The following is a 27,971-nucleotide window of genomic DNA, read 5'->3' on the forward strand; positions in this document are numbered from 1 at the left end:
TGGAGCACAGTAACGAAATATCATTGACCAGATAGCTTCAACCACAAAAATTTCTTTTTCTTTTTTTTTTTTTTGGGTCCAGTCGTGGGGCCTGAACTCTGGGCCTGGGTGCTGTCCCTCAGCTCTTCAGCTCAAGACTAGCACTCTACCACTTGAGCCACAGTGCCACTTCCGGCTCTTTTCTTTTTGCTTATGTGGTGCTGAGGAATCGAACCCAGGGCCTCAGGCATGCAAGGCAAGCGCTCTACCACTGAGCTACCTTCCCAGCTCCACAAAAATTTATTTCTTGCAGGTTCAAGATCAGTGAGGCAGTTTTCATTCTGAGGCCTTTCTCTGTGTGCAGACGGCCACCACCACCTCTTCATATAAGAGCATTAAACTGTTCACAGGTCACTATGACTTCATCCCAACCTCATCAGCTCCCCAAGGCTTCACTTCTAAAGACTACCACATTTACTAAGGCATTGAAAGATGAATTTTGCAGGGTCACAAGCATCTAATCCCTTTGAATGGGGAGTCAAAGCTGGGACTACTGGGAGATCTACTGGGGTCATCTGGTAGGCAAGGAAACATAATATGGAATAATCTGATCTAAAAAGAGACAGAGCCAAGATCAGAGGGATCTACTCTCCTTAGGGGCACTGGGGCAGTACTTTAGATTGTCAAATACTTTTCCTTTGTGCTGGTCCTAGGACTTGAACTCATGTTGTGGATGCTGTCCCTGAGCTTTTTGTGCTCAAAGTTAGAGCTCTACCACTTTGAGCTACAGTGCCATTTCTGGCTTTGGGGTAGTTAATTGGAGGTAAGAGTCTCATGGACGTTCCTTCCCAGGCTGGCTTTGAACCGTGATCCTCAGATCTCAGCCTCCTGAGTAGCTAGGATTATCAGTATAAACCACTGGCACCTGAATCAAATACTCTTTAAGCACACTCATCTGTAATTAACTTCCCTTGTGGGAAGGCCCTTCCCCGGCAGCCTTATGAGAGAGCTATCAGCTAAGCATCCCCTTTACTGGCCACCAGATGCATGGTCCTCATGGTAGTCCCAGCTATTTTGGACACTTACAACCAGCCTGAGGACATAGAAACACTGGTAAAGAATCACTACAACCAGAACTGAAGATAAGCTCCAGTCACACCACTCCAGATAGCCTACACCAGGCTAGGAAAACAGCTCCCTAAGTGTTACAAACTTCCATGAACTTTAGATAACCCTGCTTACTCAGAAGCTATCCTAGCTCAGGTCAGAGAGGAGCTCTCCCCAGAAGGCCCAGAAGAAGTCCACTGACTGGTGCAAACAGTCCTTCATTGCGTAAAGGGCTGTGGAAAAATTGTTACAAACACCTTTGTCATCACCCCTCCTTCTTCTCCTGTCCTCCGCCCCCAGCTATATACCCAAGGGGCACTTACTTTCCCAGTCATCCCAGGACACCCTTCTGAGCTCCCCTTTAATGTGGCAACATCATGTTCAACAAAGGCTCAGAATGGTCTTTTCTTTGCCTACTTTTGATTTCATCATAGGTAGAACGAGTTGGGTCAGTAACATGAAGAGGAGATGGCAGAGCAGCAGAGAGGAGATAAATGAAGAGTCCAAAGATGGCAGGCAGCAGAGGTATAAGAGGACCCTGGAAGCCGGGCGCTGGTGGCTCACGCCTGTAATCCTAGCTACTCAGGAGGCTGAGATCTGAGGATCGCGGTTCAAAGCCAGCCAGGGCAGGAAAGACCGTGAGACTCCTATCTCCAATAAACCACCAGAAAACCGGAAGTGGCGCTGTAGCTCAAGTGGTAGAGCGCTCGCCTTGAGCTGAAGAGCTGAGGGACAGCGCCCAGGCCCAGAGTTCAAGCCCTATGACCGACAAAAAAAAAAAAAAAAAGAGGACCCTGGAAGAGAAAAGTCTTGGAAAAGCCAAAGATGAGTGAATGTGGGCCTCAATCACTGGAAGAGTTCCAAGGACATAAAGGCTGAGCTCCCCAACATCCAAGGCCCAAGAGCTATAATATGAGGGCAGAGAGACCCAGCACCCAAGTCTTAAAAAGATGACACTAACTGCTTTTAGAAACCTTTGTTCTCAAACAAAGGCTTGGGAACTATAACACTAGCTGGTGTTGACTGCTGCTGAAATCCAGGATTAGTTACCCAGTGCAAGGCTACTGGCAAAACAAAGAGAAATAAGGCTCAATCCTGAGCACCTAGAGCCATAAGTCTCTGTTCTTGAGACCCTGGAGCCACAGCTTTTAAGACTTGAACCCTTTGAATCTGTCAGCCCAGCCTATAAGCCTTTGACACATAAGGGCCCAAACTAGAAGTGCTACTCCTTGCCTACTCATATTAAATCACATCCATATGAAACACCACCACAGATTTTACAGCTATCTACACATTCAAAGATATTCATTAAAGGGCTGGGAAGGTGGCTCAGTGGTAGAGCGCTTGCCTTGCATGCCAGAGGCCCTGGGTTCCATTCCTCAGCACCACATAAGCAAAAAGAAAAAAGCTGGAAGTGGCGTTGTGGCTCAAGCAGTAGAGCGCTAGCCTTGAGCTGAAAAGCTGAGGGACAGCGCCCAGGCCCAGAGTTCAGGCCCCACGACTGGACACACACACAAAAAAGAACTGAGGGACAGCACCCAGGCCCAGAGTTCAAGCCCATGACTGCCATGACTGACCAAAAAAAAAAAAAGATGGATCATGAACTTAATCCTGTGCATCTAAGTCTTTGCCCATTCAGAGTGAGTGACAGAGAAAGAGGGGGGGGGGGGGCGGGAGAGAGAGAGAGAGAGAGAGAGAGAGATTCGTTATCCACCATCACAAGAACTCAGCCTCCCTAATCACATTGGATTCTGTTGGGACAGGCCACTATTAAATCATGATTGGCCTGCAGGGTTTTAGGAGTGCTGCAGGGAGTTCCTGGCCGAGAAGATCTTAGCCTGTGAGAACCAGCAGAACCAGCCTGGGAGGAAAATGACCAGTCAGTTATGACCCCAACAGTGGTGCTGCTGGGTTACTCGGGCCACCAGCCAGCCCTCTTCCTTCTCTGGGGACAAAAGGCTCTCAGAGGACAGAGCACAGGAACACCCTCAGGTCCAGGCTGCTGGTGGTGAAAGAAGAGAGATGCTCACATCTTTAAAAGTATATCCTCTGTTGGGTAATAGCCCAGCGGGGATGGGCTAACAGGGAGGAGGAAAGAAGTGGGATGTGGTGAAAGCCAAGTGTTTATAGCTATGAAAGTAGAACAAAGAAAATGAGTGGCAATATTTTGGGGAAGGGGGAAGTGGGGAAGGGAGAAGGGTTGGACCATAACTGTAAACATGCGTGGAACTGTACCAGTGAAGTCCTCCCTCATATCTGATGTAAATTTAATTGATTAATTAATTTTGTCTGACTAATATGACATGGCAGAAATGGTATGCAATCATTTCCTATCACTGCTGTGACAAATTACCACAACCTTCATGATGGGACACAGATTTAAGAGCTGGGAATGTGGCTTAGTGGTAAAGTGCTTACCTAGCACACATGAAGTCCTGGGTTCAATTCCTCAGTACCACATACACAGAACAGATGTAGGTATACTGTTTTGTGATTAGGCAATAAAAGGATTATAGCTTTTCTCTTGACTGCTGAAGCTTCTGGGTCACAGCCACCAATGAACTACTACGTGCCAACAACCCTGTGAGTGAACCAGGAAGTGGTTCTCTATCTGCTAAGAGGCCTGAGCTAAGCAAGGTAGGGTGATGCTCACCAGGAATGCCAGTCCTTAGAGACTGAGGCATGACCAATGTCACTTCAAGGACAGTCTAGTTGTTACAAATGAGTTCAAGACCAGCATGGGCTACACTGTGAGACATTGTCTCAAAAAAAAAAAAAAATGAGAAAGCAGGGTGCCAGTGGCTCTCACCTATAAGCCTAGCTACTCAGGGGGTTGAGCTCTGGAGGATCGTAATTCAAGGCCAGCCCGGGAATAAAAGTTCACTAGCTTCCATCTCCAGAGTAACCTGTCCAGAACAGAATCCTGAGGAAGAAACAAGATGAATTTCAATGATAGGAACTTCTCCAAGACAGCTTGCCTGGATGCTTCAAACATTCCATGAAAGGAAAAAAAAAAATGTGGACTGGAAAGGTGGCTCAGTGGTAGAGTGCTTGCCTTGCATGCATGAGGCCCTGGGTTCGATTCCTCAGCATCACATACATAGAAAAAGCTGGAAGTGGGCTGTGGCTCAAGTGGTAGAGTGCTTGCCTTGAACAAAAGAAGCTCAGGGACAGTACCCTGGCCCAGAGCTCAAGCCCCACAACGGACAAAAAAAGAAAGAAAAAAAAAAGAAAGAAAAAGAAAAAAGAATAAAGAAAAAATTGTGAAAAAATAAAAAACAAACTATAGCTATACATGTCATACTTGGGATTTTAAATTTAAAAGCATTTCTATGTGTATGAACATTTTCAAAGTATAAAGTTGTGAGCAATAAATAACTGTGTGTGTGCACACATACATGTGTGCACTTCTGTCTTGGGACTTGAACTCGGGGCTTAGGTGGTGTCCCCGAGCCACAGCTCCATTTCTGCCTTTAAAAAACATTTTTTTTTGGTCGTTAAGTGGAGATAAAAGCCTCAAGGACTTTCCTGCCTGAGGTGGCTTCCAACTTTGATCCCCAGATCTCAGCCTCCTGAGTAGCTGGGATTTCAGGGGTGAGCCACTGGTGACCAGCTAAAACCTTTTGCCCATTGAGCTACTGGACTCCATCTCAAGGCACCTTGGATTTGAAGGTCTTTTTATTTTTATTTTATATTTATTTATTTTTTGGTCAGTCATGGGGCTTGAACTCTGGGCCTGAGCACTGTCCCTCAGCTCTTCAGCTCAAGGCAAGACTCTTACCACTTGAGCCACAGCACCACTTCCAGCTTTTTCTGCTTACGTGGTGCTGAGGAGTCGAACCCAGGGCCTCATGCATGCCAGGGAAGCACTCTACCACTGGGCCACCTTTCCAGCCCAGGTCGTTTTATTTTTCATGCAGACCTCAGTCCTTACTATGGCTGGAAACCCCAAATCTCTTTTGGCGCAGGACTGCCTATTTCATGAGGCAAGGTGAACTTCCAACACCATTTAAAAGAGAGAAAAGGAGAGAGGGGGAAAAAAGGAGAGAAAAGGAAAGGAGAGAGGAGAGAGAGAGCAGAGAGGGAGGAGACAGAGACGGAGGAAGAGCAGAACAGGACAAGTGTTTGGTGCAGGCTGGCGCGGGTGCCGTTCTCGGCGCGCCACCGCCCCCTGGTGGTCAAGGTTTATGCTCGCGGCGTAGCATCCAGGAGGCGGGCAGTGCCCTGTAACCCTAGTTCCTGAGCAGCTGCAGTCTAACGACCCTGGCCGTTGTACCCTGCCCACTTGAGCTCTAACATTTATTCTGAGCATTTTAGAGGCATCAATCCTCCCATCAGCCCCCAAGGGAAGGGACTGCTGTCAGGCTGTGCCCACTATAGCTTGCTTTTGTGATGCTAACAGTAACCAAAATAACAGACAAACCTGGTGACCATGGGCCACCAGTGGTATGTAGGTAATATATGCATGCAGAGTTTTACTGGAAAAAGCAATAAAAATTCTGTAGGAAGTTCTTACTGAAACAAAAGAGTTTAAACATTCTTTCATCCCTAGCCAAAAGGAATAAAAGAAGAAAGAAAAAAAAAGAATTGTAATTTATGTATATCTGGGCACTATGCCTTGTGCTCAAATTCATTAAAGCCTATTCCTAGAAGAAGAAAATAGAAGAGAAAATGTTGAGGTTTTGGGAAGTGCAGGGTTGAGCTCCACTTGCACTGCTGTAGAGGGCTTTTTTGCTTAGCAATGCATCAATGAACCTACTGTGTGATTGAATTTCCTTTTTTCTCAGATGACCTGACTTGTACATCAATGGAGGTTTCCCCCTCCTCTCTCGTGTCTGGGAAGACTACATAATGACCTATCAACTTGATATTTGTATCCCAAACTACAACTACAGTGTTAAACTATAAGGGTTTGGGGCTCTCTGTGTATTTTCTCTTCCTTCTGCATTCTTGCTTGTACTAAGATACTTTTACTAGTCAAGGTGGTTTGGAAGCTTTGCTATTTTAGCCAGCCTTAGCTGGAATGTGATATTCTGGAACTGTTATGCCAAAGTAAAACCAAAGGGGGGGGGAGGGCAGAGAAGACACCTTTTTTACATCTTTTATATATAAGTAGCAACAATGTTTAAAGGAGTTTATTCAGCTATGTGTGGACAAATGACAATTTTTTTTTTTAACTAGGAAATGAGATGTAAAGAAGAAAAAAGCCCAATGCTGATGGCTCATGCCTGCAATCCTAGCTACTTAGGTGGCTGCGATCTGAGGATTGTGGTTTTGAGCCAGTCTGCACAGGAAAGTCCATGAGACTCTTATCTCCAGTTAGCCACCAAAAAAAGCTGGAAGTAGAGCTGTGGCTCAAGTGGTAGATCACTAGCCTTGGGCAAAAGAGCCCAGAGAAAGTGCCCAGGCCTTGAGTTCAAGCCCTAGGACTAGCACCAAAAATAAATAAAAGCATTTTTGGATTAAAAAAAAGGATTTTAAATATAACACTAAAAGTATGTCACCAAAGGATTATGATTTTTCCTGAGATACAATTAATGGGATAAGATAGAGCATGAAGAGGTATAAGAAAGTTGCAAAGGAAGTGGCGCTGTGGCTCAAGTGGTAGAGCGCTCACCTTGAGCTGAAGAGCTCAGGGACAGTGACCAGGCCCAGAGTTCAGGCCCCACAACTGACAAAAAGAAAAAAAAGAAAGTTACAAAGACATTTTCTGGATAAGAAGGTTTTTACATAGTAAATAAGGTTTTGTCTTAAAAAACTGTTCTGAAATGGAAATGGACAAGATAAATCTAGGAGAAAAAAGCATATTATAGGATTGTGGTAGAATATACAATGAAACATAATTGACTAAAAAAAAAAAAAGCTAATGCTGTCTTGGTAAATTTATGAAAGGCTTTCTAGAAACTTCTCCTTGAGAGGCTGAGACTGTGTTAGGGGTTCAAGGACATCTGGGTCATACATGTAAGATTCCTTCTCAACCAACGGCTGAGCAAATGGTGTGAGCCTGCTGCGCCAGCTGTGTGGGAAGCGTGGGAGCTTTCCTGGCCAGCTTAATAAGTATGAAACAATACCGATTTTCCTATTACAATGCAAATGTTAGATGGAAAATGGAGAGCTCAATGAGACCTAGGGAACTTGAGAAAGTCAGCCAGGTGCAAAGATTTCAGGGCCTGGAAATGAGAACACCTTCATGTCAGCCTCATCCTCTCCTATAAGAGAGCTCACGTCATCTGGTAAGAAATCAGACTCTAGGCCAGCACCGGTGGTTCACACCTATAATACTAGCTACTCAGGAGGCTGAGATCTGAGGATTGTAGTTCAAAGTCAGCCTAGGCAAACAAAGTCCTTAAGACTCTTATTTCGGACTGGGAAGTTGGCTCAGTGGTAGAGCGCTTGCCTTGCATGCCTGAGGCCCTGGGTTCGATTCCTCAGCACCACATAAGCAAAAAGAAAAAAGCCGGAAGTGGCGCTGTGGCTCAAGTGGTAGAGTGCTAGCCTTGAGCTGAAGAGCTGAGGGACAGCGCCCAGGCCCAGAGTTCAGGCCTCACAACCGGACCCCCCCCCCAAAAAAAAAAAAAAAAAAAAGACTCATTTCCAGTTAAGCACCAGAAACCCAGTAGTGGCACTGCAGCTCAAGTGGTTGTATTAGCCTTGAGTTGAAGAGCTCAGGGACAGAGCCCAGGCCCAGAGTTCAAGCCCCACAACCGACCAAAAAAAAAAAAAAAAAATCAGCCTCTAGGCCTTCACCTTTCCACCCTAGCAAGCCAAAAAAAGTTTCTAGTTCGTTCAGGTATCTCTGGTGACAGCCTGACATGTTTTTTTTTTGTCCAAGACCAGGACTGGAACTCAATACCTGCTGCTTTTGATCATTGGCTAGCACTCTACCACAGAGCCATGCTTCTAACCTCCTGACTTGTGTTTCTCTGGTCAGAACAGGCCTGTTATAATAGGAAGAGGAAAAAGGCTCAGTAGAAAAGCCACCATAGCATTTCTAAACAGGAACTCTAAGGATTAAGTGAAATAACACACTATCTTTCACACAGTAAATGCAAATAAATGGTAGCTATTAAAAACTTACCTGGCTATGAATACATTTAGCAGCTAATCTTTCCCTCTTGATGTGTCATCCTTAAATCTTAGCCAAGTTTTGAAAACTGAAAAAGATGAATTGATTCCCATTCACCTCAGACTATTTATTCAAAGACTACAATGATGCTATTTAACAAAAATGCATTCCACAGTGTCCTAAAAGGCTGTTATTCATAAGTGTACAGCTCGAGACTGCTGATACTAGGAATGCCCTCTTCTCAATCAGCCTAGGCTCCCTCCCTGCTGATGAAGTGAGATCTACTGTGGTAGCTGGACCTGGACCAGGCTTCACACACAAATCACTGGTCTCTTTGGGGATGAAGATTTTTATAAATATCAATAACAGCAGAGTAGCATTCAATTGATTATATTTCATGCCATTCCTTCCAAGAAGTCCACTAAAGGGATTCCCCAATGATCAAAAGCAAGCCCCAGACAGGCATTCGAGCTATTCACTAGAGGAGGATCTGAATGGAATTATCCATTGTCCAATTATGTATCAGAGAACAGAGTGGGATTATCCCTGCAAAAGAAATGATAAAAAAAAGTGCTTCTGACCTACCTCAGACTATCCAGATGAGAGAACAACAGATCCTGCTCTATGGCGCCCAAGAAAATGTTTATCATAATCCTTCATTACCTCCTTAAGAATCTTTAGGGCAGGGGCTGGGAAGGTGGCTCAGTGGTAGAGCGCTTGCCTTGCATGCCAGAGGCCCTGGGTTCAATTCCTCAGCACCACATAAGCAAAAAGAAAAAAGCCGGAAGTGGTGCTGTGGCTCAAGTGGTAGAGTGCTAGCCTTGAGCTGAAGAGCTGAGGGACAGCGCCCAGGTCCAGAGTTCAGGCCTCACGACTGGAACACGCCCCCCCCCCAAAAAAAAAAAAAAAAAAAAAAGAATCTTTAGGGCAGTTGGGTGCTGGTGCCTCCCACCTGTAACCCTAGCTACTCAGAAGGCTGAGACCTGAGGATCACGGTTCAAAGCCAGTTTGGAGAAGAAAATCCGTGAGACTCTTAAATCTCCAATTAACCACCAGAAAACTGGAAGTGGCACTATGGCTCAAGTAGTAGAGTACTCATATTGCGCTTAAGAGCTCAGGGACAGTGCCCAGGCCCAGAGTTCAAGCCCCATGACAAAAAAAAAAAAAAAAAAAAATCATTAGGGCTGGAAAAGAGGGGTAGCTTTGCCCCCACAGTTGTCCCCAAATTTTTCTGCACTACTGTTCATGAGCCAAGAAAGGTTCTAGAAATTAAAGTATGGCTCAAAGAAGGTACTAGGAGACATTAAAGAGCAGGCCTTGGAAGCTGAGTCCATACTGTACTGATGGAAAAGCACCAAGAAATTAAAATGGGTTGATTTCTTTTTTTTTTTTTTTTGGTGGGGGGGGGGGTCCGGTCGTGGGGCCTGAACTCTGGGCCTGGGCGCTGTCCCTCAGCTCTTCAGCTCAAGGCTAGCACTCTACCACTTGGGCCACAGCGCCACTTTCGGCTTTTTTTCTTTTTGCTTATGTGGTGCTGAGGAATCGAACCCAGGGCCTCAGGCATGCAAGGCAAGCACTCTACCACTGAGCCACCTTCCCAGCCGATTTTTTTTTTTTTGGTCGGCCGTGGGGCTTGAACTCTGGGCCTGGGCGCTGTCCGTCAGCTCTTCAGCTCAAGGCGAGCGCTCTACCACTTGAGCTACAGCGCCACTTGCGGTTTTCTGGTGGTTTATTGGAGATAGGAGTCTCACGGTCTCTCCTGCCCGGGCTGGCTTTGAACCGAGATCCTCAGATCTCAGCCTCCTGAGTAGCTAGGATTACAGGCGTGAGCCACTAGCGCCCGGCTAGCTCCTGATTTCTTAAATAGTAAAAATATTTCCTTTTCACACAGACACTCATTTTCTTTTCTTTTTTTTTTGGTTGGTCGTGGGGCTTGAACTCTGGGCATGGGTGCTGTCCTTGTGCTCTTCAGCTCAAGGCGAGTACTCTACTGCTTGAGCCACAGCACCACTTCCGGTTTTCTAGTGGTTTTATTGGAGATAAGAGTCTCATGAACTTTCCTGCCTGGGCTGGCTTTGAACTGTGATCCTCAGATCTCAGCCTCCTAGGTAGCTAGAATTACAGGTATGAGCCACCGGCACCCGGCTCAGACACTCATTTTCTAGTCTGAATCAAAGACAATTTCTAGCTGGGCGCCAGTGGCTCACGCCTGTAATCCTAGCTACTCAGGAGGCTGAGATCTGAGGATCACGGTTGAACGCCAGCCTAGGCAGGAAAATCCTTGAGACTTTCTTATCTCCAATTAACCTGGAAGTGGTGCTGTGGCTCAAAGTGGTAGAGCTGTTGCCTTGAGCTCAAGAGCTCAGGACAGTGCCTAGGCCCAGAGTTCAAGCCTCACAACTGACAAAAAGAAAAAGGGGAAAAAAGACAATTTCTAGCAATGGGCAATTTTACTTTTTTTTTTTTTTTTTTTAAGTTGTGGGGCTTGATCTCTGAGCCTGGGCTCTGTCCCTGTGATCTTCAGCTCAAGGTGAGTGCTTTACCACTTTCAGCCACAGTGCCACTTCCGGTATTCTGGTGGTTAATTGGAGTCTCATGGACTTTCCTGCCAGGGCTGGCTTTGAACCATGATCCTCAGATCTCAGCTTCCTGAGTAGCTAGGATTACAGGCGTGAGCCATCAGTGCCCAGTACAATTTTTCTTCTTGATAGTAAAATTTATTTAGGAAAGAATTTCTCTTAGCTTTTTGTCACTTTCCCATTGACTGATACAGGAAGTTTTAGGTAATATTTTTTCAAGGGAATGCCATGACAAGCATAACACAATGACTTAGTAGCTCTGTAAAACTGACATGTTAGCTGGAAATAAAATTGTAACCGAGAAAAAGGAAAAAGTCACTGGTACTTCATCTATAGTTTCTGTGAACATTTTGGGTTTTAAGCTACCAACTAAGGTGACTGAAAGAAGTCTGTGATGAATTTGCATACATTTTTGTATGACAATTAGGCTTTCTTACATGCTTTCAGTCATTCGAAACAGTCTCATCTATGGGTGTTAAATGTTTACTTATTTTTAAACGGGAAGTGGCACTGTGGCTCAAGTGGTAGAGCACTAGCTTTGAGCTGAAGAGCTGAGGGACAGCGCCCAGGCCCAGAGTTCAGGCCCAACAACTGACAAAAAAAAAAAAAAAAAAGTTATGGTTGAATACAGTTGTCAGACAATGAGTTTTGGTCATTACTGTACTTTTATTTATTTTTAAAGGCTGTAAACAATAGGAGTTACATGTCAAGCTGTCAAAATTGGTGATCTCCTGCATATTCATATTCAAGCATTTTATAAACTCTGATATATAGGCATTTCCTTTCCAAAGGCTATATGTATTGTTTGGTTTTTACAAAAGCCTACAATTCAGATAGGAGAATGTGGCTTTTATTTAAAAAAAAAACAAAAAAACCATAGTGGCATAGTTTTCCTCACACACAACATACAAACACATACATCATGGCATTTTCAAACATTCTCTCCAAAAAGAATCCTCTGATACTGAATTAGAACAAAAGTTTAGCTAAAGCTTTCTACACAAACCTTAATTTTAGGCTTCCTAAAGTTTATTCCGTGCATGAATTCTCTGATGTTTCGTCAGAGCTGAGCTTCGACTAAAATTTTTCCCACATTCTTTACAAGCATACGGTTTTTCTCCGGTATGAATTCGCTGGTGGTCATGCAGGTTGGTTTTCTTTCGGAAGGCGCGGCCACATTCGTTACATTCATAGGGTTTCTCTCCAGTGTGAGTCCTCTCGTGCTGAATAAGAGATGAACTTTGACTGAAGGCTTTCCCACAGTCAATACATTCATAGGGTTTCTCTCCAGTGTGGGTTCTCTCATGTTGCGTGAGAGATGAGCGGCGACTGAAGGCTTCTCCACACTCATTACATTCATAGGGCTTCTCTCCAGTATGGATTCTGTGATGCTCGATGAAACTTGTACTCCTTTTGAAAGCTTTCCCGCACACATTACAGTGATAGGGCTTCTCTCCAGGATGAGAAATCGATTGCTGACTAAAGGCCTGCTCACAGTCATAGGGGTTCTCTCCAGCATGGATCTTCTGATGATTGGTAAAGTCTGAAATGTGACTGAAGTCCTCCCCACAGTCATCACAATGGTAGGTTTTCACTTCAGTCAGCGTGTTTTCATCTTGACTGAGAGATGAACTGTGCTTGAAGTCTACACTGAAGTTACTGCTTTGGTAAGGTTTGCCTCTCTTATGAATCCTCATGTGTTTATAAAGGGATGGACTCTGACCAAAAGCCCTCCCACATATGCTACATTCAAAAGGTTTCTCTCCAGTATGAGTCCTCTCATGCTGCACAAGGGAAGAACACCGGCTAAATGCTTTCCCACATTCCTTACACTGGAAGGGTTTCTCTCCGCTATGTGTGACTTCGTGTTGAGTAAGGGATGTACCATGCCGAAAGGATCTCCCACACAGGTTACAGCGGTAGGGTTTCTCTCCTGTGTGGATTCTCTGGTGTTGAACGAGGGAGGAGCTGCGCTGGAAGGCTTTCCCACACAGACTACATTGATAAGGCTTCTCTCCAGTATGAGAGTTTTCGTGCTGACCCAGGGATGAGCTGTGCCTGAAGGCCTTTCCACACACATTGCACTCAAAAGGTTTCTCCCCGGTGTGAATTCTCTGATGTTCAGTAAGCTGAGTTTTCCAGAGAAAGGTTTTCCCACAGTCAGTACACTCATGGTGTTTCTTTCCTGGATACACTCCTGGATCAGTACCATTAGGGAGAGTATCTCCTTTATGAGTTTTCTCGTGTTTATTAAGTGATGACCTGTGAATAAATGCTTTTCTACACTTATTACATTTGTAGGGTTTCTTTTTTGCAAGGACATTATTCTGATTAAGTAGGTCTACATTATGTCCCAAACTGCTTCCAAGGGTTTCACATTCACTGGGCCTTATTTTCGAAGGAATGTTCAGATGTGGAACCACATTAGTGTTCAATCTAGAGTTTTCACCAGATTTGTTTGGCTCAAAACTTCCCTCTGGAGTGGTGATACTCTTCTGGCTAGATGCCTTGGACCCCAGATGTCCCTTCCAGTTTTCTTGGTGCCTTTCTAACTGGCTACTAACATCCCAGCCATCTTGTAATGCAGCGTGTGAGCGTTCATCCTGGTGATGGGAAACTTCGGATGTGCTCTGCAGCAGATTAGAGGATTTGGCTTCAGGCCTGGTCTTCTGGTCTGAAAGAAATGCAAAGTGCATATTCCTTCCTGTTAAAACAAACTGCTACAGTACAAAGGAATGAAGAAATGAAAGAGACATAAATTATGAGAATGTCTTGAAATATGTATTCCTATAGCCAGTGCAGAATATTTAAAGTGCAGAAGAGGGCTGGGAAGGTGGCTCAGTGGTAAAGTGCTTGCCTTGCATGCATGAGGCCCTGGGTTCGATTCCTCAGCACCACATAAGCAAAAAGAAAAAAGCCGGAAGTGGCACTGTGTCTCAAGTGCTAGAGTGCTAGCCTTGAGCTGAAGAGCTGAGGGACAGTGCCCAGGCACAGAGTTCAGGCCCACGATCGGACCCCCCCACAAAAAAAAAGAATATTTAAAGTGCAGAAGAGAACAGTGAAGAGAGGTGCTGATGAAGATGTATGTCTGGACTGTGTGCTAAGTGCTGAGAACAGGGAAAGCCTCTGCAGGTGGGATTGTTAGGAATCAAAGGAGCGGGCAAGAGAAATAGCAGACCATGGTGCATCTACTTACTCTCTTTGCCTCCTGTCCATTTTATGGAGCACCAAAAATGTACTTTTTTTTTTTTCGGTCGGTCATAGGGCTTGCTCTGTGCCTGGGCACCATCCCTGAGCTCTTCAGCTCAAGGTAAGCACTTTAACACTTGAGCCACAGCACCACTTCCGGTTTTCTGGTGGTTTATTGGAGATAAAGAGTCTCATGGATTTTCCTGCCTGAGCTGGCTCTGAACTGGGATCCTGAGATCTCAGATTCCTGAGTAGCTAGGATTACAGGCATGAGCCACCAGCGCCCGGCCCAAAAATCTACTTCTTAATACAATCCACTTCATAATTTCTTCTGTGACCTATGAAGCTCCAGGTCTTCCAACAGGTCTTCCAACACTGAAGAGAAAACCTATATCCAATGATCTAATTGAAAAGATTCTTTCATATACTTGTCCAAGAATCACAGGCTATTCTTTGCAAACTGAGAAATAGTAGTATTTCAGAGACCAATCATCTTTGCCCTAACAGCTGGGGCTGACTATGTAAGCTTTGTGCTGTTTGTCTCTCTTTACCAAGATGGTTTTATTTCATCCTATTTAATGAATATTAAAACCATAAAATTTATTTCTTTTTTTGTTGTTGGTCATGGGGTTTGAATTCAGGGCCTGGACATTCTACCACTTTGAGCCACAGTACCAGTTCTAGTTTTCTGGTGGTTAATTGGAAATAAGAGTTTCATGAACCTTCCTACCTGGTGGGCTTTGAACCACAGTCCTCAGATCTTAGCCTCCTGAGTAGCTAGGATTATAAGAGTGTACCACTAGCACCCAGCAGAGAATTTCTAAGTTCTAAGAATGTAACTTTCAGGACTTAAAGGCATGGCTCAGGTGGTAAAAGCACTAGCCAATGAGTGGAAGCATCAGATACCAAGTTCAAGCCAAAATTTCAGACAAAAAAAATAGTAACAGGGCTGGGAATGTGGCTTAGTGGTAGAGTGCTTGCCTAGCATGCATGAAGCCCTGGGTTCAATTCCTCAGTACCACAGAAACAGAAAAAGGCAGAAGTGGAGCTGTAGCCCAAGTGGTAGAGTGCTAGTCTTGAGCAAAAGAAGCTCAGAGACAGTGCCCATGCTCTGAGGTCAAGCTCCAGGCCTAGCACACGTGCCCGTGTGTGTGCAGTAATAGAAACGTTCCATATTGATAGAGACAAAGCACTGAGGGAAGTGGTCCTTACCCGGAGAAACCAGCTGGCTGTGGTTCTCCAGCATCATATCCCATGCCATCCTGCCATGATGTGCTGCCTCACTACAGGCCCAAAGCAACAGAGCCCAGAGGTCATAGATTATACTCTTGCCTGCCCCAGTTCCCTCAGGAGGATTCTCGCTTATTTACCTGGACAGAAAGGTCTTTGGATTTCTCTCTCTGATATCCATGGCTCTTCTCCTTGTTCCAATTTGAAAATCACCTCTGGTTTGGAAACTTGATATCCTGCTCATGAGTAAAGATACAAGATTTTAGATATTTGAACAAACAGATGAAAGAACCCTCCTAAAGTCAGTATTAGGAATTCTGAAGGGAAAGAGAAGTTCAATTTAGAGCATCATGAAATTGAACTGCCTATTGCCAGTTCTACAAATAAGGACCTTTCACCAAAAGAGCAGCCTCAAAATCCCCAGAAAGCTGGGTCCCAAAGTCATGAACAAACTCTGACCCCCTAGACATTCTCATTACCTAGGCTTTGAGCACCATTAACTCTGGCAACTGAGTAGGAAAAGAGCCATCACCAGACAAAGCACTGAGGGAAGGGGTCCTTACCCAGAGAAACCAGGTGGCTGTAGTTCTCCAGCATCACATCCCTGTACAAGCTTCTCTGTGCAGGGTCCACGTGGTACCATTCTTCCTGGGTGAAGTCCACAGCCACATCTTTGAATGTCACTGATTCCTGTGGGATCACATTCCTGCTCAGCCAGGGATCAACCTTGCAAGTGTTCACACATTTGCTACCCCTTTGGGATAGCATGTGGGATTCTATCTCAAAAATAAAATCAGGGCTGGGCACAATCTGACTATGTTAGATTTTTCATAGCTGCTTAGGAGGAATCTCAAAGTTTTTTTCTTTTTTTTACTGGGGCTGTTCTCAAATTGAGATTCTAATCTCCATATGATTAAGCCACTAGTGCCCACTTACAATCTGCTTTTTACATTTGCCTATTTTAGAGATCTTTCTACAGTGGTAGCATTTCCCTGTATTGCTCTAAACTGTTGCAGTACTCCACTATATAGCTCTATCACAAAGTATCCATTTCCCAAAACCAACAGCATCCCATTGTAGGAGAATAAAAATCCAAGCTCCTTTGATGAACACTAGGTTGGGACCAGGCTGGTCCCACTATCAAGCTTGTGTGTGATATGTGTAAAATACACACTGGTTTTCAAAGAAAGTAGAAAAAAAAAAAAGTCCAGGAGTGGTGGCATATACTTATAACCTCAGCATCTCAGGAGACAGATATTGGGGAAGATTATAGCTTGAGGCCAGCCCTGACCAAAAAAAATGAAGATGAAATTCTCATCTCCACATGCAAGCTAAGTTTAATAGGGATGGCAGCTACATGGGTGGCCGAAGAAGGAGGATCACAGTCCAAGGCCAACCTAGGAAAAAAGCACTCTGAAAAATAACCTACTAGACAAAAAAAGGCTAGGGGCATAGATAGCTAAAGTAGTACAGTGCTTGCCTTGCAAGCAGAAAGCGCTGAATTCAAATCTCAGTACTACTAAAAAAAAAGTATCTCATTAGTAATTTTACAAATATCGACTATACAAAGAAATAATATCTAGGTATATTGGGTTAAATATGTATTACTAAGACTATCTTTACTTGTTACTTTTTACATTGTGACCACGAGAATATATAAAATTACTACACATATGAAGCTTCTATTTCTTTTGGACAGTTCTGCTCTAGATCCTCTTCAGGTCATCTTTTTTTTTTTTTTTTTGGTCTGTTGAGGGGCCTGAACTGGGCCTGGGTGCTGTCCCTCAGCTCTTCAGCTTAAGGCTAGTGCTCTACTTTTAAGCCATAGCACCACTTCCGGCCTTTTCTATTTATGTGGTGCTGAGGAATTGAACCCAGGGCCTCATGCATGCAAGGCAAGCACTTTATCACTCAGCCAACCTCTCAGCCCCTCAAATTTTTTCCTATGTCCCAGGTTCCTGCCACATGGATTCTTTGCCCTGACAACCGAATTTTCCTTCACATCTTCTCATCTTTGTACATTCTATTCTGAACACAATGTGCTTTCTTCCCTCAGCCCCCAGAAAAATTCCTAGTCATCACACCAAAATGAGTTCAAGGCCAGCCTGAGCTACATAGTAAGACCCTGTCAAAAAAACCAAGAACCAGGACTGGAGTTATAGCTCAAGTGGTAAAGCACCAATCTAGCAAGTTCCAGTTCAGATCCCAGTGCCACCCCCAAATAGACAAACACTACCATAGGTTTCACTTTTAAGAATAGACTACCTTTTTTTTCCCCTAACTAAAAATGCAGCTTGGGTACAACAAAAAGGTGATCAAGGATGTAGTGTTTACAAAGATTTCTAAGGGGGCTGAGAAGGTGGCTCAGTGGTACAGCACTTGCCTTGCATGCCTGAGGCCCTAGGTTCGATTCCTCAGCACCACATAAGCAGAAAAAAAAAAGCCGCAAGTGGTGCTATCGCTCAAGTGGTAGCATGTTAGCCTTGAGCTGAAGAGCTGAGGGACAGCGCCCAGGCCCAGAGTTCAGGCCCCAAGACCGGACCGCCCCCCCCCCCCAAAAAAAATGTTTTCCAAGGATATTAAGGGTTCTAAGTGGAACATTCACATCTGCCATCTCTGCTCCCATTCCCTCCTATTTCAGGTGGTGTCACTTCTGGAATCTTGTAAGTACACTCAGGAGAAAGTTCCACCCGTCAAATCACATTTCCAAGGAGCTCTAACTTTCAAACTCTGATTCATCAGGCACAGCAATCTTTCTATCTACCAAGAAGTCTACTAGTGTCCTGTCCCAAAATGTCAGACTGAGCTCCAGTGGCCTCCTTGTTCCTTGAATCTACCAGATATCATACCACTGTCAAGCTCCATCTTTCCCCACCTACACCTGCATCCTCAACAGCTCACCACCCTCAAGTCTACTCAGCTGACATTATGAATTCTTCGGCCTCTCACTCCTTTCTAGAATATGAAGTCCATGACAGTAGAGCTTTTATAAGTACCTCAAATTGCCTTTATGTACTCAATGACTGATAAATGAATAGATGAATGAATGGGTTACAGAGGTTCTAGATAGTTTTTACCCCAGGCCTGAGCCCCCACCTGCTGACCCAGGGCAATAGTTATGTCCCCTCATCTTGTTACCAACTTCCTGGGCCTACAAAGTCAGCTCTACCACTACTCTCTTCACTTTCACCTGCTTAGATTTCTGCTGGTACTAAAGGGTGATGTTTTCACACTCCTCTTCGGAGGTGGAACTGTCAGTCTCCTCTCTGAACTCACAGAAGCCTCTTGACTCTGCAACAATGCAACACCATCTCCCCTGTACAATACTTCCTTCTGAGGCTGTCTACCCTCACTGCATAAACAGTCACGACTCAATTACTTATCTTTGCATACCCAACAGGATATACTCAGTGACCAAGGGAAATTTCTACTTTAAAACCCACCTAGGTATAGACCATGATAATGACAATTTGCCTTGTGAAGGTTAAAATGTGTTTGTGATTTTAAGTCTCACTATTCCACAATATTATGAAATATGTGAAATTTGTAGAATGCGAACTTCTTTATACAACTTAAAGATATAATTGAAAAATGTAAATAAAAAAATGCTTGAATGTTAGGGCAAGTGTTCTGTTCTGTCCTTCATCTCTAGTTACCATCTGCAGCCTGAGTTAACTCAAGAGGAGCTTCAGACCAAGCCAGGAGAATGACTAAGCCAGAGAGCCTGGGGAACATTTCTCTAAAAGTAAAATTTGAAGTGGTCCCTATAGTTCACTGTACAGAACACATATCTACAGGTATCTTCACCAGTAAAAAGGTAAGTCTAGCCAGGCACTGGTGGCTCACACCTGTAATCCTAGCTACTCAGAAGGCTGAGATTTGAGGACTGAGGTTCAAAGCCAGCCCTGGCAGGAAAGTCCATGAGACTCTTATCTCCAATTAACCACCAGAAAAACGGAAGTGGCACAGTCACTCAAGTGGTAGAGCACTGGCCTTAAGCTGAGGGCAGCATCTAGACCCAGAGTTCAAGCCCTTTGCCCCGTGACTGAGACAAAAAAAAAGGTGAGCTTTCTTCAGAAAAGACAGTCATCCAAATGAGATGTTAACTCATGCAAATTATTATTATTTTTTTGTCCGGTCCTGGGGCTTATACTCAGGGCCGGGGCACTGTCCCTAAGCCTCTTTGTGCTCAAGGCTAGCACTTTGTCACAGTGTCTCTGAACAGGTTATTGGAGATAAAGAGTCTCATGGATTTTCCTGCTGGTGCTGGCTTCAAACTGAGATCTTCCAATCTCAACCTTCTGATTAGCTAGGATTACTGGTATCAGCCACCCATGCTGGGCTAAATCCTGCAAATTTTCACAGCCCATGAAGGAAACACTTCGTAGGTAAAGGTGACAATGACAGTGATTTGCTTTGACACTCCTCAAATTAAGGGAATGCCATGTTTGATTTATCTTATTCTTTAAGGCTCACTCACATAAAAAAAAAAATAACAGGCAGTAAAAAAAAATATAACAGCATTACAAATTGTGTATACCTATTTTACCCTAAACTGCTCTTAAAGGACAGTTTACTAATCTACCAGCTAGTATTTTCATCTAGACTGGTTTATTGCCTCATACACTTAACAACTACAATGTGTAATGGATCTTTAATTCTAAAGACAGTGTGGGTTTAAAACCCCAAATGCTGGCTGAGGGGAGTCTGCTCTGTTCCCATAAGTCAGTGTTGCTCCCAAGGCTTGCCCCACTGACTTTCCCCCACCCAACTCCTCACAAATTCTCCAGCCAGAAAAATCTTAATCTAAAAGTGAAAACCCACTCTCCCACCCCCACCCTTCAGGTAAAAGGCACCTGAGTTCCTTTAAGCAGGCGACACCTGGCTGAACTTTTAACCTGCACAATAGGTTCCTGGAATCAAGCCTTTGTGAAACAATTTTGACGCATTTCAAGCCATTGCCACTAACTCTCAAGGCAAGTCCCGAAACTCCCAGAACTTTCCAGCTACCAGGTGTTGATTCCCCACAGGTAACCCTGGCATCTCCTTCTACTTTAATTCAAGTTGATCTGGTCTGTTGTCCGTCTTTTTCCCTAACACTGGCCAGGTGTGATGGCTCCCACCTGTTATCCCAACTATTTGGGAGGCAGAAATTGGGAGGATCAAGTTTCAGGGCCAGCTCAAGCAAAAAGTCAATTAGAATACATTAACACAATTCAATCAATAAGTGTGCCTGGTGGTACACACCTGTCCTCCAACGACCAGTGAGGCTGTAAGTAGGAGGATGACAGTCTGAGAAAAAAGCAGTACTATATTTGGAAAAATAACTAAAACAGAGAGCTGGGGGCATGGCTTAAGTACAGAATGCCTACCTAGCAAGCACAAGGCTCTGAGTCCAAACCTCAGCACGCCATAAAGAATTTCACTTATCACCAACTACAAATATGAATGGGTTCATCAATCAGCCACGTCCACCTTTGTGAAAGCAGAAGACAGGAAAAGCTCAGGGAAGTTCTTGTAATTGCTTGAGGTCTAGCCCAAGAAAGCCCATTGCCAAACTTTCTAGGCATATTCTGAGCTGGCTTCTTCCACCTCTTACAGTCTCTCTACGGCTCCTGACCAGAAACTCGGGATCCCCTGTCCTCACCGACCGTCAGTTCCTCTAAGGTTTTTGCTCCTCACCGGCCCTTCTCCATTCCTTACTGACAAGAGTTCAAAGCACTAGCAGAGTAGTTAAGGCATCCCCCAACGCACTCGACCTTTCCTCTCCCAAGATCACAGTGTCCTGGACCCCCCTCTTGGCTCCCCTCAGTGCCACCCGCGTTAAGGATTCCAGCTCCGCCTAGCTCAGGACCCTGGGGGTTTGCATGGAGGCTAGGAGGGGGGCAATCGAACCAAGACTGGGGGTCTGCAGGTGAACGATGACGGTCCCCAATACGAGGACCTCAGTGGACGGAATGCTCCGGACGGTTAGGAACGCACGGCTCACCTTCGACGCGGCTGTCGGAGGCCTCGGGGCCATCTCTGCGTCGCTGGAGCTCTAAACCTAGGCTGCGGAGAGAGAAGAGCCGCGCAGTCACCCGGCTGCACCGCCGGCCGCACCGCCGGCCCCACCCAGCCCGGCTGCCAGCCTGGCTACCAGCCTGGTGGCCCCGCCCCCGGCCCAGGTGGCCCCGCCCCCAGCACGGTGGCCCCACCCCCGGCCCGCAGCTACTCCCGCCAGAGAGCCGGAAGGAGCGCCGGCCCCGCCCAGGCCTGCCGCACCCCTCCACCAAATTAAAAGCTCCCTACCACCGCACAGCCACCTCGGACCACACCCAGCCCCACCCGTTGGACGATGGATGAGGCCAGGCGGATACCCCTCAAACCGGGGAGATGGGCCACTCTCACTCGCGCACTCGGAATCACTGCCTACAGCCCACCCAGGGCGTCGGGTCAGCCCCCTCCCGTGCCTGCCGTCGTCTTGGTGCTCCTCACTCCTTTTCTGTGGAAGGGCTAGCTGCCCAAACCGGCTTCCGCCGCAACAGGGCTGGACAATGGCCGCGGCGGTGGGCAGAGTCAGAAGTACGCCTGCGCGCGCGGAGCGTCGCTCTTGCACACACGCTCTCTCCCGCTGGGCCGCGACGCGCGCGCGCACTACATTTCCCAGAGGCCCTCGCGCGAGGGCCTCGCAGAGGCCGCCTCGATAAGCGCCGCGCCCCCTAGTGGAGAATGCAGTGAGAACCCGGCACGGCCGGGTGCTGGGGTGGATTGGTCGCTGAGTGCTTCATCGGGGTACAGCTGTGTGTTCTCCAATTTATCATCCGTTCACGAATCACAGGCTATCAAAGGTTTGGACGCACTATGACCCCCCAGACTACACAAACTCTAAGAAATATTTACAAGAGGAAAAATGCTAGGCGTTGGTGGCTTACACCTCTAATCCTAGCTATTCAGGAGGCTGAGATCTAAGGATCTGGTACTGATCTTAGTGCTTAGACTCAGGACCTGCTTGCTGTCCTTGAGATTTGTTGTTGTTGTTGTTGTTCAGGGCTAGCCATCTACCACTTGGGCCACAGCTCCGTTACAGCCTTTTTGTGGTTAATTAGAGATAAGAGTCTCATGGCCTTTCCTGCCCAGGTTGGCTTCGAACTGTGATCCTTAGTTCTCAGCCTCCTGAGTCGCTAAGATTACAGGCATGAGCCACTGGCACCCGGTTAGACTGGAGATTTTAAAACGATTTTTAGCATTTTTTGAGACAAGGTGTTGCTTATGTAGCTCAATCTGACCTAAGACTCACAGTCTTTCTCCCTCAATCTCCTGAGTACTGGGATTACAGGCATGAAGTACCATGCCTGAGTAGACATAACCTCCAAGCATCACATATTCACAAGGCAGAAAAGTAACTGCAACTAAGAATATTTGACATGACATTACTTTAGCAAGACTGCTATTCATGCGCCCCCCCCCCCCCCACACACACATACAGAATCACACTAAGTACCAACTGTACCCAGTTTAACAAAGATACTCCCTCCCACCCTCCTGTCACTCACTGGCAGTAAGTCAGACCATCTCAAATGCACACACACAAGAGCATCCTTAACAAGAGGAAGGCTGTCCTGTGGGATCAGCACAGGCTGTGGAGGGAGAGCAAAACTATCACTGCTCCAGCATTAGTTGAACATCCCTAAAAAGTTAGAATTTCCTCCCACTGAACATAACGCTCTGGAAATAGCAATATAACGTCCTGGATGACTAATTCAGACATACAAATTCAAGTGCTTTGGTGAGGTCTTTGTAAAGCAGTAACAGCTGCTATTTAAGAAGACAACTGCTGGACCCGAAAGAAGAGAAAAAGAAAAGAATTCTAGGGGCTGGGAAGGTGGCTCAGTGGTAGAGTGCTTGCCTTGCCTGCATGAGGCCCTGGGTTCGATCCCTTAGCACCACATAAGCAGAAAAAGCCGGAAATGATGCTGTGGCTCAAGTGGAAGAGCGCTAGCCTTGAGTTAAGAGCTGAGGGACAGCGCCCAGGCCCAGAGTTCAGGCCCCACGACCAGCAAAAAAAAAAAAAAAAAAAGAATTCTACGCTGAAGGCCCTGTGAGTGCATAGGCTTTTGAGTGAGAGCTCTTGCCAGCTGCTAAGCCTACACCTGCATGACCCACAGCGAGGTCCAGTGTGTTTGCAGGTGTTTTTGGAAGTCATGGGTCTAAGGAGAACTTGAAGCTTAATGGCACCCAAATTCTTAAAAGCTTCCATGTCTGGTACTATTTCTTTTCCTCCCTTCCTTCCTTCCTCCCTTCCTTCCTTCCTTCCTCCCTTCCTTCCTTCCATCCTTCCATCCTTCCTTCCATCCTTTCTTTCTTTCCTTTTTGTCGGTTGTGAGGCTTGAACTCTGGGCCTGGGCACTGTCCTTCAGCTCTTTACCTCAAGGCAAACACTCTACCACTTGAGCCACAGCACCACTTCTGGATTTCTGAGTGGTTTATTGGAGATAGGAGTCTCATGGCCTTTCCTGCCCTGGCTGACTTTGAACCATGATCCTCAGAACTCAGCCTCCTGAGTAGCTAGGATTACAGGTGTGAGCTACCAGCGCCCGGCTAGGTACTATTTCTAGAATACTCAATCCATCCAGCATCCAGTCCTGAGAAGCCATGGATGGCCATCTATGGATTCTCATTCCTTCACTGGTTTTGTGTATACAAAAGCCTTGGACAGGTTTTAAAGATGCAGATGAGTGGATCTATAGATTCGTTTTAATTTTTGTCTCAGGAAATAACTTAAAACTTGGTTTATGGAAGTAGGCACAGATTTTTATGCCAGGGGCTATTTTTCTCCTCTTTTTTTAATCCCCTAATTCCACTTCAAAGACTGATCAAGTGCTTGTTTGATTTTACCATTGTGTAAGAACGTGATTGACTAGGCCTATTCTTGTAGAGCTTGGAGCTTGCATATTGCTGTGGAATTAGCAAGTACCATCTTTTTTTTTTTTTTTTTTTTGTCTAGGGATGTTCAACTAATGCTGGAGCAGTGATAGCTTTGCTCTCCCTTGACAACCTGTGCCAACCCCACAGGACAGCTTTCCTCTTGCTGAGCATGCTCTTGTGTGAGTGCATTTGAGATGGCCTGACTTACGGCCAGTGACTGACAGGGAGGGTGGGAGGGAGTATCTTTGTTATATTGTGTACAGTTGATACTTAGTGCAATTCTGTGTGTGTGTGGAAACAGGAGTCTTGTCTAAACAGCTTCTTCAGCGCTTTTCCATGTCCATCATGTGTTAATTCTCCCCACAGTTGCCAGAGAAGAGGGGAGACTGGGTGGGCGGGACCATTTCCCTACTAGGGTTCCTGCAGTAGCATTCACAATGAAGCTCCTCCCGTACTGCTTCTCCCAAAGCATTATTATTTATATTCTTACTCTGCCTCTGCAGTACTACTGTCCATATGCTAAGTAGTTATCAAAAGCTTGTGACTGAGCCAGGCACCTGTGTGGTTCATGATTTGTAATCCTAGCTACTCTGGAGGCTGAGATCTGAGGACCATAGTTTGAAGCCAGCCTACAGTACTCTTTGTCTCCAAAATAGTGAGCAAAAGGCTGTGCTGGAGGCATGGCTCAGGTGGTAGAGCACCAGCAGCAAGAGTATGAGGCTCCGAATGTCTGCAGCTAGACACCTCAAGTCGTGCAAAGGGAGGCTGGATGCTGAATTTACCCTGCTTCCATTAGCCATTCTCTCATTGATACCCCTCTTGCCTAGGCTATGTGAGAAGACTGAGGTGGGAGAGCATAGGAAGAATTCCTCAGGACAGTAAGCTGGAGCAGTGTTCCTCCCACTATGCCCAAGATGTTCGTGAGAAAGAGAAACACTCAAACACTGGGCGTGTCCAGGAGAGATTGAGGTGTTTATACTGCCAAAGCCAATGTCTCCCTGGAGCCAGGGAAATGGGAATTAGAGGACAACTCTGAGTCTAAGGAAGGAAGCCTGAACTTCTGTTGTTTGCATAGGAAGTGAATGCACTAGAAAATAATTGGGATGTATGCCCCAGAGATTGGGCAGGGGAAGTGGTATGGTCCCCAACAGTAAGAGTCTGAGGAATTAACTGCCCGTGAAAGGAGCTAAAGAGGTTGGAAGAGGTGGAAGCAGATATCCATGGGTTTCCTCTAAGGATCACACAAATAACGCTTCGGTTTCTGGCAGTGTGGCTCAGCACTGTTATTGCTGGATGAAATCGTCTTTACAAATCTTTTAAAATGCATTAATGAGCTGGAAAGTTAGTAAGGAATCCACAGAGGCTAAAAGCAAAACAAAATGGAGAACTGAAAGCCAGCTTTCACCTGATCATTTGCTAGATGAGGCCGATCTGAGGACAATCTGCTTGAAAATACTGAAACATTGAAAATGCCTTGAGCATTTTAGGGACCTCCAAATCTGTTTTCTATCATTTTCCATTTTTACCAACAGTGTAGGAAAATTCCAGTTTCTTCACATCTTTGCCCACGTTTGTTACTATTATAGTTATTGCATTCTAGTTGTATAATAAAATTTTGGATTATGTGGATTTCGCTTCAGGGCAAAAATAGCATAAACAATAAAACTAAAGCCATACAAATATTCCTCATAACCAACAATAAGTGGCAGGTGCGCACGCGCGCGCGCGCACACACACACACACACACACACACACACTGCAGAAGATATTTAGTACAGCTAGACTGATTCTTAGCGTTTTCAGTACAAGTATATGTACATTTCAGAGAATGAGCAATTTGGAAGGCAACATTTCAGATTCATTATTTTTCACCTCCCCCCAGCGACCTCCTTTTTCAGGGTGGGCAGCAATACTTGGGATTTCACTCAAGACATCAAACTTGCTAGGCAGGTGTTCTACCATTTGAGCCAGGCCTAGGTCTTTTTGCTTTTAGTCTGATTTTCAGATAGGATTTTGTGCTTTTGCCCAGGTTTCACTCAGAATACCATCTTTCTATCTCCACCTGCAGAGCAGCTGGAGTCACTCAGCAATATTCAATGTTGGGCTAATACCAAGATGTTGGTAGTGCTCTACTTCTTTCTGGTGGTTCTATGGGAAATCTATTTCTTCACTCATTGCAGCTTCTGGAGGGAGGTCATTCCTTAGCTGATGACGCCTTCCTCCCTCAGCAACATTGTAACTCTTTGACATCATTTCCCTGAGACCACAGCCAGAAAAAAACAGTTCTTTGCTTTTTCAGGATCTGTAAGATTAGAGATCCATCTGGGCCAGTTCCTCCTTTTAAGATTCTTAATTTAACCGTGTCCCTCATTCCCAGCGCTTTGGTGGTTGGCTCGGATATGTGCACAGACTGGGGCATGCGCTCAGGAGGGCTTGACCCAGATCTGAAATACTGCCCTGGAGGCAGAACTACCCACAGCTACCCAAACCAGCACGCCTGCGTCCCCGGTGCGCCAGGCATGGGGGTGATCGCTCTTACGAAGGCCTTACGGGGGGGGGGGGGGGGAGGAGGGGAGGGCAGAAGGAGTCCGGCCCCTGAGGAATGGGGGTGTCGGTGTGGAGGGGGGCGGATGGCCCGCGGGGAGTCCCAGAGCAGCGATCTGCCGCTGGGGGTAGGGATCGAGGCCAGCTCCGCAAGTCCTGGGGGCTTGTCTCGAGCTCAGGAGTCTGAAGGCGGCGCCGCCAGCCGGGTGCACGGTGCTCGCTGGCGGTGGTGAGTGGAGAGCGGAGACTTCCCCGCGCGCCAGAGGGGCGGGGCAGGGCGGGGCGCCAAGGAGCCTCTCAGCCAATCAGAAGCTGCGCGCGCTCGGCGCTGTTTCTATGACAACGGCTCGGGAGTCTGCACCTGACTCCAGTTCTGAAGCTGAAAAGACCACGCCCCCAGTCTGCCCCCATTTCACCCCCACCCCCGCCCCGGCCCCGTCCACCCCAACCACACTTGTATGTCCAGTCCTGACACCGGCGGCAGCCCGCAGACACCCGACCGGTACCCTAAAAAGCGACACACACACACCCCCCTCGGGGCTGGACAAGAGGCTGTCCTGCCCGCTCTGCTTCGGGGAAGAGGGGTGCAGGACTCAGACGACCTGGTCCCAGATTGAGGGCCAAAGGGACCCGTCGCTAACATCAAATGCCTTCCTTGTCTCCTGCGAGGTCTGAGGACGCACGGAGGGTGCACCCCGCACCCACCCGGGTCCACGCGCCGCGCTCCTCTCCCTCCAGTCAGCCCAACACCTGCTTTGTCTGCATCCTCCAGGCGTTCAGATCCAGACTTCTGGGCTCCGTCGCCACCTGCTGGCCACTAGGAACCACTGCAGCTCTAAAGTCCTAGCCAAGCAGCAGCTGCTCGAAGTTTCTACCTTTCTTTTCTCCCTCCCTCCCTCCCCTCCTTCCCCTCCCTCCCTCCCCTCCCTCCCTCCCCTCCCTTCCTCTTTCTTTTTTTGGGGGGGAGGGGGGTCCAGTCATGGGGCCTGTACTCTGGGCCTGGGCGCTGTCCCTCAGCTCTTCAGCTCAAGGCTAGCGCTCTACCATTTGAGCCACAGTGCAACTTCCGGCTTTTTTCTTTTTGCTTATGTGGTGCTGAGGAATCAAACCCAGGGCCTCAGGCATGCAAGGCAAGCGCTCTACCACTGAGCCACCTTCCCAGCCCCTTTCTTTCTTTTTCTGGGCCTGGGCACTGTCCCTAAGCTTCTTTTGCTCAAGACTAGCACTCTATCATTTGAACCACAGCACTACTCTGGCTTTTTCCATGTTTAATTGGACACAGTCTTTCCTGCATAGGCTGAGTTCGAATCACAATCCTCAGATCTCAGCCTCCTGAATAACTAGGATTACAGGCATGATCTACCAGGTTC

General features: G+C 46.4%; 1 protein-coding gene across 4 annotated transcripts; it reads right to left on the reverse strand.

Moving 5' to 3' along the window:
• Nucleotides 1-11,377: 11,377 nt before the first annotated feature.
• Nucleotides 11,378-21,739, reverse strand: Zfp90 (ZFP90 zinc finger protein). Of its 4 annotated transcripts, none has more exons than XM_042700732.1 (5): nucleotides 21,603-21,739; nucleotides 21,140-21,201; nucleotides 15,714-15,840; nucleotides 15,291-15,386; nucleotides 11,378-13,405 (listed from the first exon to the last, which is right to left on the reverse strand). In XM_042700732.1, exons 2-5 carry the CDS (start codon nucleotides 21,170-21,172, stop codon nucleotides 11,754-11,756), a joined length of 1,908 nt encoding a protein of 635 aa, XP_042556666.1. In that variant the 5' UTR covers nucleotides 21,173-21,201; nucleotides 21,603-21,739; the 3' UTR covers nucleotides 11,378-11,753. The 4 variants fall into 4 exon arrangements, with proteins under 4 accessions (XP_042556666.1, XP_042556665.1, XP_042556664.1 ...); XM_042700731.1 differs by having other exon boundaries at nucleotides 21,549-21,739; XM_042700730.1 differs by having other exon boundaries at nucleotides 21,478-21,739.
• Nucleotides 21,740-27,971: the final 6,232 nt, after the last annotated feature.

The sequence above is a fragment of the Dipodomys spectabilis genome, unplaced genomic scaffold (assembly GCF_019054845.1).
Source record: "Dipodomys spectabilis isolate Male_0828 unplaced genomic scaffold, ASM1905484v1 ptg000273l, whole genome shotgun sequence".
Classification (NCBI taxonomy): Eukaryota; Metazoa; Chordata; class Mammalia; order Rodentia; family Heteromyidae; genus Dipodomys; species Dipodomys spectabilis.